Below are 14,523 nucleotides of genomic sequence, written 5' to 3' on the forward strand. Positions count from 1 at the left end.
TTCAGTTGGGAAACGCCGCTGCCACTGAATGAACGCACGCACGACGCCTTTGTTCAAGGAAGGGATGATACACAGGAGTACTATCCACCCAACCAAACCTGAACCGCCCAACTGAAAAACCAAACGGCTCAATACCCACATCAAACCGGCTCTAACTAATTTAATCACACAAGAAAAAAAAACCGAGCCTTACAAAATTCTCAAGTAATTACATGAGATTAATAAGCTAACTAAGCTAATAAACTATATATTATTATTTGAGTAACAAAAGGATGGAAATGGAGTAATTGATGAACTAACCAACAGCAACAAGTTTGTTTTGAGTTGGAAATGGAAAAGGCTTTGCAATGTAAATGCAATGCAACAACTACAAGAAGATGAATCAAGATTAGAGATCTATGATCGGTTGATCAATCAATCCTGACCGTTGGATGGGCGGCCGTCGGGCCCTTTCCGGCCGACGCCGCCGGCGTTGCCCGTCTGTGCCGCCACCGCCGCGGAGGATGCCACCAGCGAGTACACCACGCTCACCTGCCGCTGCACCTCCTCGGTGATCATCTGCCGCATCATCGCCATCAGCCACGGGTCCTGCTCCATCCTCGCCTTCTCCCTCGCCACGGCCTCCTCCTCCGCGCGCGCCGCCGACGACCCGCCGACCACGGTGGAGGCTGAGATGGCGGCGGCGGCGGCGCCCGGCGGGCTGAGCGACAGCGACGTAGGCGGGTCGGGCGGCGGAGCCCGGTGCTCCACGCCGGTGGGCGGCGCCACGCACAGCCTCTTGGCCGGGGGCGGCGGCGGCGGAAGCACAGGGACACCAGCGACGACCGCCGCCGGCGACGACTGCGCAGGGATCGCCACCGAGTCGTCGCTGGTGCCCTCGTCGTCGTTGTCGGCCTCCTCGGTGAGATCCATGGACTGGTACGACACGGATGCAGCCGCCGCGGCGGCCGCGGCGGCGGCCCTGCGGTTGCGGCGGAGCGAGGAGTTCCAGTGGTTCTTGACGGAGTTGTCGGTGCGGCCGTCGAGGAGGCGCGCGATGGTGGCCCACTTGTTGCCGTACTTGGCGTGGGCGGCGACGATGAGCGCGTCCTCGTCGGGGGTGAAGGGGCGGCGGTGCACCCCGGGGCTGAGCTGGTTGCACCACCGCAGCCGGCACGACTTCCCCGACCTCCCGGGCACCTCCTCGCTGATCGCCGTCCAGTTCCTCGGCCCGTGCCTCGCCACAGCCCCTCTCAGCTGCTCGTCCTCCTCCGGGCTCCACGACCCCTTGATCTTCCCCCCCGCCGCCGCCGCCGACGACGACGAGCCCTCCCCGTGAATCAGCATCTCGTCGATCGGCGACGGCCGCGCGATGGGGACTCGCGCTCGCGGGAGGATATAAAGCCCGCGGCGCGTGCGTCGTCTGTTCGCGTTAGGTGGACGGGGCGGGGGCGGGGGCGCGCGGCTTTACAGTTTCGGGCGCGCGAGAGGCGTTTCCGGCGCGAGGTTTTCTTGGGCGTTTTCGCGGTGGTTTTTCCATTCCCCCGCATGCGTTGCGTTGGACGACACGGGACGATCGAGGTCGTGGTCCACCAACCGCCAGGCGCGCGCGCGGGCGGCACGCACGCACGGTTGGATGGGGACGAGCTCCAACTCCTCGCTCTCTCTCTCTCTCTTTCCTCGTCGGAGTCCGGTGTTGGAGCATGCGGTTCTCATCCCCGCCGTTACGGGCGCACGCTCGCGCATGTACGGGGGGTGATGTGGGTGTGTGTGTGTGCGGGGGGAGGGGATTTGCTGGGCCTTTTCGGGACGTGTCGTTGGAAGTGGAACTGGAGCGCGCGCGGCTGCGCTGCTGGCTGTTACGTCTTCTTTCTCTCAAAGAAACGGAAGTCGTGGTGTGCGTGTGTTGTGGGATCTTTTTATCGTGTTGATCTGTTTAGGTGTGTCGTGTGTGAGGACCGGCAGTGATACATAGGTTTATAGGTTTATAGTGAGAGTAGATTTCTTTTCCTTTTACTTATATATACATATATTTTTATTATTAAATGTGTACATGTTGTAATTGTAATTTTTTTAATATATATATTTTTTATCTATGTGTCCACAAAATATGTAATAATAGATTGGTCGATTTTGGTTTGGCTGTAGTGTATGAAGGTGATATATTTTGACTTACACGAAAACCCATATCTTGTATTTAATATACATTTAATATAGTAACAAGTATTTGGTCGTGTCGTATAACCTATGAAACTTCATTTCTAGATCCCCAAAAGTAAACCATTCTAGAGACGGGGGCTGAATCGTCTTGTATAGTAAAAGGGATGTAAAACTTTTTGATGGTTACCGGGGGAAAATATGTTACTTGCGAAATGCTGGAGCGGTTTAACCGTCATTTAAGTACGGGCAGGAGCATCGTGTGTCTTGCCATGTTTGGGCTGGTAGTGTTGATGGGGACTACAAGTCAAGTGATCAGCACTTCCCCGGCCAGCGTTGGCACATGCAGTTCTCGCTGTTACAGCCGCACGCATGCCTATGCATGGGATGATGTGGGGGTGGAGGATTTGCTGGCCTTTTTCAGGACGAGCGTGTCGCTGGCGTGAGACGTGTCATGGGAGATGGAACTGCGGAGCGCGGCTATCTGTTACGTCTTCCTTCTGTTAAAAGGGTTTGGCACCTTGCGTTGGGTGTGTGATGTCGTAATGTATGTGATTGTTGTGGGGACCAATAGCAAAAAAAAAAAGTGAGTTTATAATTATAGATAGCTTGTTTTTAATTTTACATTTTTATATTATATATCTTTTATTGTTGAATATGTACTTCGTGTAATTGTAGTTTTTTCTGAAATATGTTTTGTTATCGGTGTGTCAACATGTATGCAATAGTGAATTGGTCCATTATTTAGCTTGTTTTAGCTCGAGTCTATGATGGTGATAGGTTTTAACTTAAATGAAACTTCATTTGATCTTGTAAAATTAAGGTGGTTTATTGTGTCATATAGCTTCAGGAAACTTCATTTCTAACTTTTCAAAAGTAAACTATTCCGGAGATGGGTTAAACTGTTGTGTATGGTCAAAAGGGTGTATAACTTTTGATGGTTATTTGGAGAAGATGTTACTACTTGTGAAATACTAGAGTTATTTACCGTTATTTAAGGGCGGACAAGGACGTTGTATGTATGGATGGACCCGGACTTTGGACGGGTCCCGCCCAGCCCATAGTGATTTTAGCCCAAACATCTAATACATGATGAAACTAGATGGGTTTAAATGAGACCTTCACGCCTCGGATGGCAGCCTGGGTGGTCCGGGGCCTAGATCCACTCCTAAGGACTTGTATAACCTGTTTACATCGTCTTATTGTACTCGCTCTTATGTTTTGATTGAACGAAACCTGAACTTTCTATTCGATCTGGTGGCAAGTGATTTATCGTGTTGATCGTATAGTTTAATGGAATTCTATTTCTATCTTACAATTAAAGTAAATGAGTTTAGATATTCCTTCAAAACACGAATAGTTAAAAAAAATTCAACTGCATTATATAATTTTGAACATAGGCAATAACTTGTATCATTAACGTAAAAAAGGGGGAAATATACTGCTATAAATCTTAAGCATGACTAATTAGTTGTATTTCATGCTAGCTTACTGAGGTTGCATTGTATGAACAACTACTTGGGGCGGCTATTGCATCATTCTCCACTAATACAGAATGGATTTTTGTGGATGAGGCTCCCTCCAGGCTCCAGGCTCCAGGCGGCCCGTAATGGCATTCGCATGGGCCAAGGAGGATTTGGAGAGATTATAAATATGATAAGTCATTCTTACCGTGGCACCTTTTAGAGGAACTACCATGATAGATGAGGACGCTACATGAATTTTATATGAAGGCATTTAGAAAGGGCCTCGGTTTTATTAGTGTCAAGGTCCCGCTTGATGCTTTCATGTGTGGACTCAATAGGATATTCATAATCGATTTGTGTCACCTACATGCATTGTTCAAACTAGAGAAAATGGATGTCAATCTCGCTACCACATTTTGTTTGTAAGTGTTTACTCTTGTATGTTCTACATAAATGTAGGAAACAAATATCCGTTGATTTAAGTTGTATTCTATAGGACGAGGCAACCGGTTGGCTATGTCAACCCAACTAATTAAGATTTGCAAGACGCAACATACTATAGAGCTGCATGTGAATTGCATGGAACTAAAGGTAAGATAGCCAAGGAAAAGGAATCATATATCAAAAAAAATGCACAAGCGAAAGAAGTACGAGGTAGTGGTATACTTGGAACGAGCAATGCGCTCACACCAAGACAAAAGATGTCATAATTTTCCCATACAACTTTAAGTAAGCAGCAACTCTTCTATTTCATTACGTGGTTAGTGTTCAATACTACATAATTACTAGCAAATATCGCCTCTAATTCATCTATCTTATTTGCAGTGACCACTACATTTTATTTCTAGTATATCTGGTGGTGTTTTTACTTGGTCATAGTGCTCGACCCATCAAACTATGACAAGAATAGCTACATAGAGTTCCTTACTATTTTGACTTTGGAAGTAAATACCCCCTGAGTACCTTAATGTTATTCTGAAAATTTTAAAGTAACTCAACAAGAAATATTTTTATCGGCACGATACACATAGGATATACGTTAAAGAAGGAATGGCAATAAAGGAGCAAAAGCCAAAGCTATACATCAAAACGGGTTGGCTGGTACTTACACATGACATGTACAAGAAATTTTCAAATGATTACTTATTTGTACCGAGCAATGTTATTATTATGTTCGCAGTGTTTCAAACAACCCCCAAGCACCCTACTATGTACTATGTATGTATTATGTGTGCAAGATGCTTAGGGTCAATGAGAAGTACAAATCAAACCCTGATAATGTAAGTCCCGAGATTATTCTCTATACAGAGTATTTCATCCGTAGTTCATTTCCTAACATGTATTGTTAGTTTTTAGCAAATTCATCAAATCCCTTATGTTGCAAACAAGTTCAACATGGCAACGGTTTGGAACATTCGCATTGGCTTGTGTTACTTCATCTGCCATGACTGTTGCAATGCACTAGGTCTTTTTTTTACAACAATGAGAGCCAACTGAATGCAGAAGACAAAATGAATCACCTTCGAGAGCGGGGAATAGAATATGTGAACTGAAAGTATACTATTTCATAAACGAGATCGATCATTTGTAATATAGTTCACAAACATATGTTTATATGTACAAATATATAAATATTTTCTGTTTTATATATTGAAACATATTTATTTGTGCATGCAGGATTTTAATTACTATGCATTACTATTTGCTAAGAACGACCTCTTGGATAGGTCCTATGTGTAGTGCAAAATATTACCACTATAAAACAGAAATTTTAAAAAACATTTTAAAATTTGATTAAAAATTACAGAAAATATTTAATTAGGTAGTGGGCACTATTTTCCAAATGGCCAATGTATTGTAGGCCATATGGGAAAATGATTATCACAGGCGGGGCTCTTAACGTGACTGACTACGATAATGTATATTCGCAAGTGGACACCTTAAGAGGGTAGCTTGCGATATTTTGTTTTCGCACGTGGTTAGACCATCCGTATGCGAAAAATCCGTGTATCCGCAGACACATAGAAGACACGTTTTGACGGCATGAAAAAAAGATTATGTAGTAGTGCTCGGTGAGCACATTTTCCGAACGGTTTAAGGTTTACTCCTATTTTATATAAAATTTTTTTCTACCCAATAAACCGATTAATCATATAATATGACTTGTATCGTTTTACGTGCCAACGAAAATCCCAGCCCAATAGCTAGCGCACCATCCATTCGGAACGAAGCCTTAATCCTCTTGTCATGACAAGGTTCGAAGAAACCACGCATGAGAATGCCATGAGAGGAATCGCTCGCGCGCATATTTCTGGCGATAGGCATCGATCGATCGATCCTTTTGCTGTAGACGGACAGGCACAGATATATCGAGATGGAGACGTACGCCATGTATGTGACCTGTGAACTGTCAGGGTTAGTTTAGCAGCATGCATGGACGAGATGGCCCAAAGCATGAGCTTCACTGTCACATCTATATCGGTTCGGTTTGGCTCAGTATGTACCGCCGGCCGGTGGTTCATGGAAAGCGCATGAAACAAAAGTGTAACAAACCTTCTGCTAGCTAGCTTGGTTACTTGGACAACTGGCAAACTCTACTGCTTCTGCCCATGCATGCCATGTCACTTCTTGTCATGTACCGGCAAGGAAAGTGATTGTCATTAGTAGTTGTTGCTTAATTAACTGGAAATTGGAATATGCATTATTCTTCTTTTAGCAAACATGCATAAACCTTTAGCGTGTGCTTAATTTGATTGTAGGGATAATGTTGGTTGGATGGCTAGAAATTATGAGGCAATATCGATTGATCCCTATGTTTGATATAATTACTCGGAATGTAGGTAGGAGTATACAGTTAATTAATTCCGTTCCCGTAACTAAAATTAGCTAGCTAGGAGTAGTTATCTTGGGTAATCCTACAGAGAAATTTCATATATCGCAAACTTCCTGTGATAAATATACGCTAGAGATTAATGATGCGTTCATATCTCTAGTCCCCACGGTTAATTAGGATTATGCGGTGATATTAATATTAACTTTAATCCTCTTTATTACCTATATAGTAACAAAACAAACACACCATACGTTAGCTTTTCGTAGAAAAGAAAATTAAACTAACAAGATAGATAATACAAGCAAAACAGAGAAACACAAGAGACGAAAAAAGGGGCCGGGTTTCACATTTTTCGATCGGGTCGGGACCGGGAATAATCGTGTGCGGCATCAGCAGCAACCGGTATACGACGACGCGCCGCGCGCGGGGCGGGCAGGCGGGCGGTGGCGCGCGCGGCCGGTGAGACATCAGCTGGCTGCGCGGGGGAGGGTGGACGCGACGGCTGATCAGCCGACGGGCGGGCGACGACGCGCGCGGCGCGCGGCGGTTGGGCTCGCTGTGCTGCCTGCCTGCCTGGGACGGACAGGGCACCAAACCGTTGGCGTTTGGCGTTTTGGTCGCGTACAACTCCTACGTGTGTTACGTCGTACGAGGCGACTAGGCGTGCAGGTGTTTGCAGGCGACGCGCGTGGTGTCAACGGCTGCATCGGCCGTTACGGCAGGGGCAGTCAATTCGTCAGTCAGTCAGTCAGATCAGGTGGGGTCGGTTTAATTGGTGGTGGTGATGGTGGAGTCGGAGAAAAGAAAGAAGAATTTCATCGTTGGTTACAGCCGGATCGGAACTGAGATCCATAGCTGCCAGCCTTGGCCCACACCGACTCTTGTTAGATTTCAGGTCAGCCGCTCGCTGCTCACAAGTCAGAGCTGCGTCGGCTCAAGGAGGACGTCCTACCTTACGCACGGTGCGCTATGGCTAACTACCTCTACTTTTGCGAAACACAGCCGCACTCGTCTCATATTTGTCATATAAAGGTACAGATACATCGTATCCCTATGCACTGTCGCACTGACGCCCTTGAGCTTTAACGCCTAATAACGTTGTCAAGTGGGCGACCACTTCTTAGAGCATCTCCAAGACTCCAACATTCTATTCAAAATATATAGACTCTCCAAACATCCATATAATCTGCTATCCAATTAATTTGGCAAGTCGAACTCATTGCTTCCTCCAATAACCTCTCCATCTATATTATCTATTCTGAGCCTATTACATTGGGACCCATATATCAGTCTCTACGACCCCTTCTTCTTTCTCCTCCTCTTTCTCCCCCTCTTCCTCTTCTAATCTTCAGCGGCGACAGCGCAGACGACGTCGGCTGGCCATGGCGCAGACAACGGCGGCGACGACTGATGTCGGTGACCAAGGCGACGACGGCAGCTGCAGCGGATGGTTAGCAATCAGAGCCGCGGTTGTGGCAGATGGCAACGACGACGGCAACCGCAGCCCCGCACAGAGGCGATGGAGGCTGTGGAGGTCGCGCCCTCCCTGAATCCATGCTGCGCCGGCCAAATCCGGCGAGCATGGAGGGGCAGAGGTCGCGTGCGTCCCCCCTGGATCCATGCTGCTCAGGTCGAATCCAGCGCGGACGAAGGTGGCGGAGGCTGGCGATAGCGGATGGCGACGGCACAGATGGCGGCGGCTGTGGCTAGCGACGAAGACCTCGGCAGCATCGACGGATGACGGATGGTGGATGGTGATGGCGACCTCGACGATGACCGGTGATTGCGATGCTCCTCTGTGTGGGTGCGGGAAGAGAGAGGGGAAGAAGGGTGTCTGACGGCTTGGGGCCCATGGTTGGCAATCTGGTTTGGCCAGTCGTACAGGATGGCTAAGTTTGGCTAGCTGGGGAACCAATTTGCTCAGCTAGATGGCTCGGCCATCCAGTTGGCAAAGCTGTTGGAGTGCACTTTTTCATCAAACTGGCTAAATTTTATATTGGAGAGTCTATTAGAAATGCCCTTACGATATCTTGTGACTGAATGACATAATGTTTTCTATTGGACTACCGTTCTTTAAGTGGTGAACCATGTTTTACATGCATCGACAATAGTTAGCATAGTAGTTAGTAGTGGAGACGCATAGAAGGAATCTTGATGACTTGTTCGGGAGTTGGGTTATATCGACCATTACTATCACTATGAGCAACTCTGTGAGACTAAATTGATATATTTTGAGATAGACAAAGTCACCGCATGCGTCTTACTGTCCATCGTTGTTTGTAATTACCAATTTTTACATGCAGATGATTAAACCGCCTGCTAATGAAGATGACATCATTTTCACGGGTGGCTTAAGCTTCCACATGTGAAAATTTATTCTTTTATGTGGGTGGCCTAAGCCACTCTTGTGTGAAAATCAATGAAAAAACAAGACAAAGTTTATATCTGGACAAGATCTATAACATTATACTTGACAACCTTTTCATTTGAAATTATTTATAGGCTCAAATACTTCTTACAAGATCATAGATCTATTTTTACAAAATCTCATATCTATGTTTCAAATAACCTTAGATAAATATGTATCACAATCAATTGTAGAGCTTAACTAAATCTACAATTGTTAAATGTTATAATTGATGACCTTTTTATTTAAGAACATTTGGAGGATCAAATAAGAAGTACAATTTTTGGAGAGGTGAAATTAAAACAATGGCATGTTAATTCCAAACAACAACGAGCAAACCTACCTGTATTAAAAAAAATGTTAATTCTAAGAATTTATCTGGACAAGCACTTGTCTATTTTTAGAATTGGACTTTTTCTACAAAAGAGGGGAGTATGTGTATCTCGGCCCAATTCCAGAGTTATTTTATCGTTCTCGTTGAAAATGGTAGAACTCCTTCTTGTAACTTTATTTACAAGTACGCGAATTACAAAGATATAAAAATTATCAATTCTCTACCTTAATCCGTCTCAAGATAAAAAGAACAAACAGAACTTTTTGATAAGATGTGGACAGGAGCGGTCCTATAGAGCTAGGGCTGGGGCCCGATAATTGGGACTACATGCTCATGGGCCGAAATGAATTTTTTGGGAATAAGTTCACTCTAGGTCCCTTAATTTGTCGCAGAGTCTGAATTTAATCTATAATCCGCAATAGCAGATATGACGTGTCCCTCAGCTCCCAAAACGTGCAAGCACTGTTGCCTCAGCCTTCTCATCCATCACCGTCATGTCTCCCTCGCAGGCACTGCCGTCGCACTTGTTGGCGCTTTTTCTGACCAACACAGACTCACTTAAAGATTTGCGGTGTTAACGGAGTCGCCAATCATCTCGATCTAGAAAACTCTAAACCAAGATGGATTTTGAAGATTTAACCAGCTAGTAGAGCTGATCGATTTGAAGATAACCACCCGTCTCGTAGGCGAAACAGAAGGTTTACAAGACAAAGCTACAAAGGGGTATCGCACTCATGTAGTGAAGGCGAAAAATTTATGACACAAATCAACAAAGATGGACTAAACTAGGATAGTGTAGAAGATATGCTGAAAAGTAAAGGTAAAAAAAAAAAACGGTTCGATTAATTTTAGGGGTTGTGGTTGGGAGTTTAGAATCCAACTTGCCATAGCCCTTATAAAAAGGTCATTCTTGCCTCACAGGGTTTTTCCCACGTCCTATTAGGATGAGAGATCATTTTTAGGACTAAAACAAACCTCAGGCCCAAACAAGGAAATCCGAGACCCGACGAAATTTGGATTCAGAGTCATCAGCCGATCTGATCATTGCCATTGGGCCAGTCAGATCGGCGGTGTGTGGCCGGTCAGACCGGCCTTCCATAGGAAACCTGATCTTCTCCCAAATTTGGCAATATTTTTCTATTTCGTGTCTAGATGTCAAATTTAAGCGTTAACACATACCCCTGCCTTTTTGGCGAACTTGTGAGCCGAAAAGCATAGGACATGTGGTCTCAGGGCAATAATTTTTATCGGCCATATGAGGTTCTAAGTGTTTAGTAAATCAATCTCTTTGTAATATCCTAACAAATCAATAATTTCTTACGAACGATTCACACAACTTGGTATAGATATTTCCAACTAGATAATTACTCACCGAGCACCTTGCACTTAGACCCAACAAACGGCGACTTCAAGATGTGAGGTCGTACCTATCATCGTTCGTGTCTCCTAATTTCCTTAGAAGCATATTAACATTTTGCCCCCAAGCAAAATCGGCTTTGTTGAATGCACGATTTCGAAGGTAAGATAAACATTGTGTTAACCCCCATAGAATCATGTGGAAGTGATTCATCTCTAATGACCGATGGTTCTTTTCTCAACGAATTGATTTCATCACTACTCTTGGAAATCACCGGTCATTCAACTTTTCCTTCTTTGGGTCTCCTCACTCGCCTAGGTATTTTTTGAGGCTTTAATTGTTGCACGTTTCGTTCCTCACGTCTTCGGCTTTTGTCTTCATTTAATCTTTGGCTTGAATACATTGTAGCCTCCGTTTTTGAAAGCGAGATAAGCCAAAAGATATCCATTTCGGCTCTAGTTGTGTTCCAGGAGATAAATGATGATTCTTGATTTTCTTTTTTTCAAATTAGAAGCTCCTGTGTTGCCCTCAAGTTTCCTGATTGTCTTTGGTGCATCACAAAACCAGAGAGGGGTTGTCGTTGGGGGTTTAGAAACGAACCAGCCATAGCCCTTATAAATGGGTTGGTCTTGCCTCCTCTGGACCTTTTCCACGTTCTATTGGGCTTGTCCTTGGTGCATCACAAAACCAAAGAGGGGTTGTCGTCGGTGGTTTAGAATCGAACCAGCCATAGCCCTTATAAATGGGTTGGTCTTGCCTCCACTAGACCTTTTCCACGTCCTATTAGGCTTAGAGATCAATTAGGACTAAAAAAGCCTCAGTCCTAAACATGGAAGCCTGAGACCTGACGAAATTGGACTCAGAGTCAAACTCAACCGATCTAACCGACCACATGCTGCTGGTCAAACCAACTCCAACCGCCAGTCTGACCGTCTCGATGGTGGCAGTCAGACCGGCCTTCCATAGGAAACCCAGTCCTCTCGCAAATTTGGCTATGTTTCCCTATTTCGTGCCTAGGTGCCAAATTAGGTGTTAACAACACTGTAACAACCCTCGCTCTAGAAGCGTGTAGCCAGCCCATCCGATAGGCGGGCCCACTTTACACATACCACCCCATTTACACTTTCGTTATTGCTTCGTGTAAAAGGATTAACCTAGGAGTGGCATGGTTGGAGGGAATAGACCTTGTAAGTTGGTTCCACCCTTGTTAAACTAGCAAGTTGGTACTAAACATGTCCATAAAGCCCTCATGGGCCACACATGCCAAATACTAATTGGGCCAGGATGTTACATCCCCTTTTGGTGCCATCCAAGAAGCCCAAGAAGCGCTGGAGAGTGTCCTGCCGACCACCCAACTTTGTGCTCATCACCAACACCTCCAACATCCGTGTCATGGTGTAGGAATTCACCGGCTTCCCAGTCTCGCCCTTTATCACTGCGCCCTTCGACGACTACGAGGCGGAAAGTGATAAGGTGCATGACACCGCCACCGCCAACCATGGCGGCTTCTTCTCCCCCTTGGGTGCTCATGGACGAGGAAAGGGAGAGAGAGGAGGATGGGAGAGAAGAGGGAAAAAAGGGAATGTTGATGTGGGTCCCATTGCAATTTTTTTTATTTTTAACCAGACACTTACAGACATGTGGGTTCTACTGTTTTTGGTACTTTAAGTGCCACGTCAACGCCACATCATGTTAGCCGAAATCACCGTTCTAACCATCTTGAGATTTTATTTGCACTAGTTTTAAGAATTGAGGGACGCGTCATGTCTGGTATTACGATTCATGGATGAATTTCAGGCTCACCGATAAATTAAGAGACCTTTCCTTTTTTCGCAGTGTTGAGATATATGTGGGCCAGAAGGGCGGCCGGTGCCTCGTACCATCGGATACTCTAACTGGCAAGCAATATATGCAAATATTATCGTACATGAACAATGTAGAGCAAATATTAATTGCCAAGTGGCGGTGTTTTTATGATTCACTGTAAAAAAACCATTTTAATAGGTGGCTAAAATGCACTACACTGGTCAAGGTCACCTGTGACGGGCCCAAACCCTCACCTTTGACGGCTTTGGGCTTGGTCAGTGATCAGTGATCACTGGTGAGTCCAGTCACCTTTGACGGGTGGCCGGCCGTCAGTGGTGACATCCACCTCTGACGGGCAAGTTAATAGAAGGCCGTCAGAGGTGTTGGTCTCAGCTAGCCTTGGGCCAGTTAGGACCCGTCACAGGTGTCTCATCTCTGACGGGCCCCTAAATAAAGGCCCGTCAGAGGTGATGATCTCCGGTATATAGTAGCCGTCACAGGGTTACCCACCTGTGACGGGCCCGAAAGTAAAGGCCCGTCATAGGTGGGTCACCTGTGACGGTCCGACGTTTGCGAGTCCGTCACAGGTGAGGTTACCTGTGACGGATTTTTCTTCCGAACCGTCACTGATGAGTTAATTCCAGAAAAAAAATAAATGCTAAATATTGGCTAGCCTCAGGAATTGCTAGCCATGCCCTCTGAAAAACAGAAACATCACAGATGCCAGTCACCCCCCCTCCATATCACATATTCCCCAACTGCCCAACATCACAGATGCATCACATACCACAGATCCATCACAAAGCAACAATTTACAACATCTGCAACAATTTAATTTATTATAGCACACAATTCATACCCCATGAAACAATTCATACCCCATGAAAGTCCTCAAATGATTACCAAAATTTCTTGTATTCTGTTCGTTGTGAACCTCCACAACCTGTCAATAAGGAAAAAAAAGGAGAAAACAGATGAATAGTACAACGTAAATAGTAGGTGATCAAATTTGATGACACTTTAGTAAACTACCATAAATATTGCACATATGAAAGTAAATTACATTGCACTCCAGAAAAACATATTTTTTTACATCACAAGAAATTATGAAAACATCTTTTTTACATCACAATAAATTATCTAGCCAAGTTCATGAGTCTATTTGACGTGAAAACGTCCTTTCTTGTTCATTATTTCTGCCAGAATGAAGGCGCACACTTCGCCTCTGATAGCAGGGGGTTGATGGGTGAGATCTTGAGGCCATCTCTACCTTTCTGTTTAATAAACAAGATGTTAGCACGTTTTGAATAGCAATGTTGGTATTGAAATGAGCTTATTCGCCATTAGCAACAACCTCAGGGTCGAAATCTTTCACCTCTCTTAGAAGTGTTGACATGTTGTGGCACACGTGGAAACCACATTGGTCTCCGATCTGTTGTGCGCATGCGAACTTGGTGTCATGGTAAAGTTCGTCCTTACCCTCCTTGTGCCTACCACCCTTTTCCACATATGGGCCCCAAGCCATATTTAAGGCCTTGGTGATTTCACTGAAATCATAATCTTTGGACTTATTGGAGTTAAGGTAGGTAACCCTACTCCACTTAGGTACAATGACTAGGAGAATCCAATGTCGCCTGCGCAGTGGTTATGTAGCGTTAGTATCCATAAAGAACAAGTGTAGAGGCATATAACCACTGAATCAATCATGCAAATTTAAAAAACAGCAGCAGCAAGGGTACAGATAGAATGTTATTGACATAAAACAGCAGCAGGAGGAGTATATATGCCACAGGGGTAGCAACAACAGGGGGAAATTCACATAAACAGCAAGGTGAACAAGTAGCCACAGTAAGACCAATAGCAGGGCAAAGATAGTCCACAGGGGCAGCAACAACAGGGGCAAATTAACTAAAACAACATGTCTAGATAGTCTCCTCTTATCAATCCAGAAGAAAATAGCAAGTGCAGAAAATTTGTTCTTATGCATGAAAAAAGAACAAGTGTAGAGCTATATAACCATGCAAATTTAAAAAATAGCCCACAATAAGGGTACATATAAACTGTTCTTATTGAGCAATTCATCACTTATTGAGCCACAGCAGGGGCAAAAAGAAGAATAGATAAAAAAATGAACAAGTGTAGATAATCTGTTCTTATTGAGCAATTCATCACTGGCCATTTAAC

At 44.9% G+C, this 14,523-nt stretch overlaps 1 protein-coding gene across 1 annotated transcript; it reads right to left on the reverse strand.

Moving 5' to 3' along the window:
* Positions 1 to 180: 180 nt before the first annotated feature.
* Positions 181 to 1,466, reverse strand: LOC127774686 (transcription factor MYB77-like). Its single transcript, XM_052300970.1, has one exon. The coding sequence runs from the start codon at positions 1,324 to 1,326 to the stop codon at positions 415 to 417; it is 912 nt and encodes a 303-aa protein (XP_052156930.1). The 5' UTR covers positions 1,327 to 1,466; the 3' UTR covers positions 181 to 414.
* Positions 1,467 to 14,523: the final 13,057 nt, after the last annotated feature.

The sequence above is a fragment of the Oryza glaberrima genome, chromosome 5 (assembly GCF_000147395.1).
Source record: "Oryza glaberrima chromosome 5, OglaRS2, whole genome shotgun sequence".
Taxonomy (NCBI): Eukaryota; Viridiplantae; Streptophyta; class Magnoliopsida; order Poales; family Poaceae; genus Oryza; species Oryza glaberrima.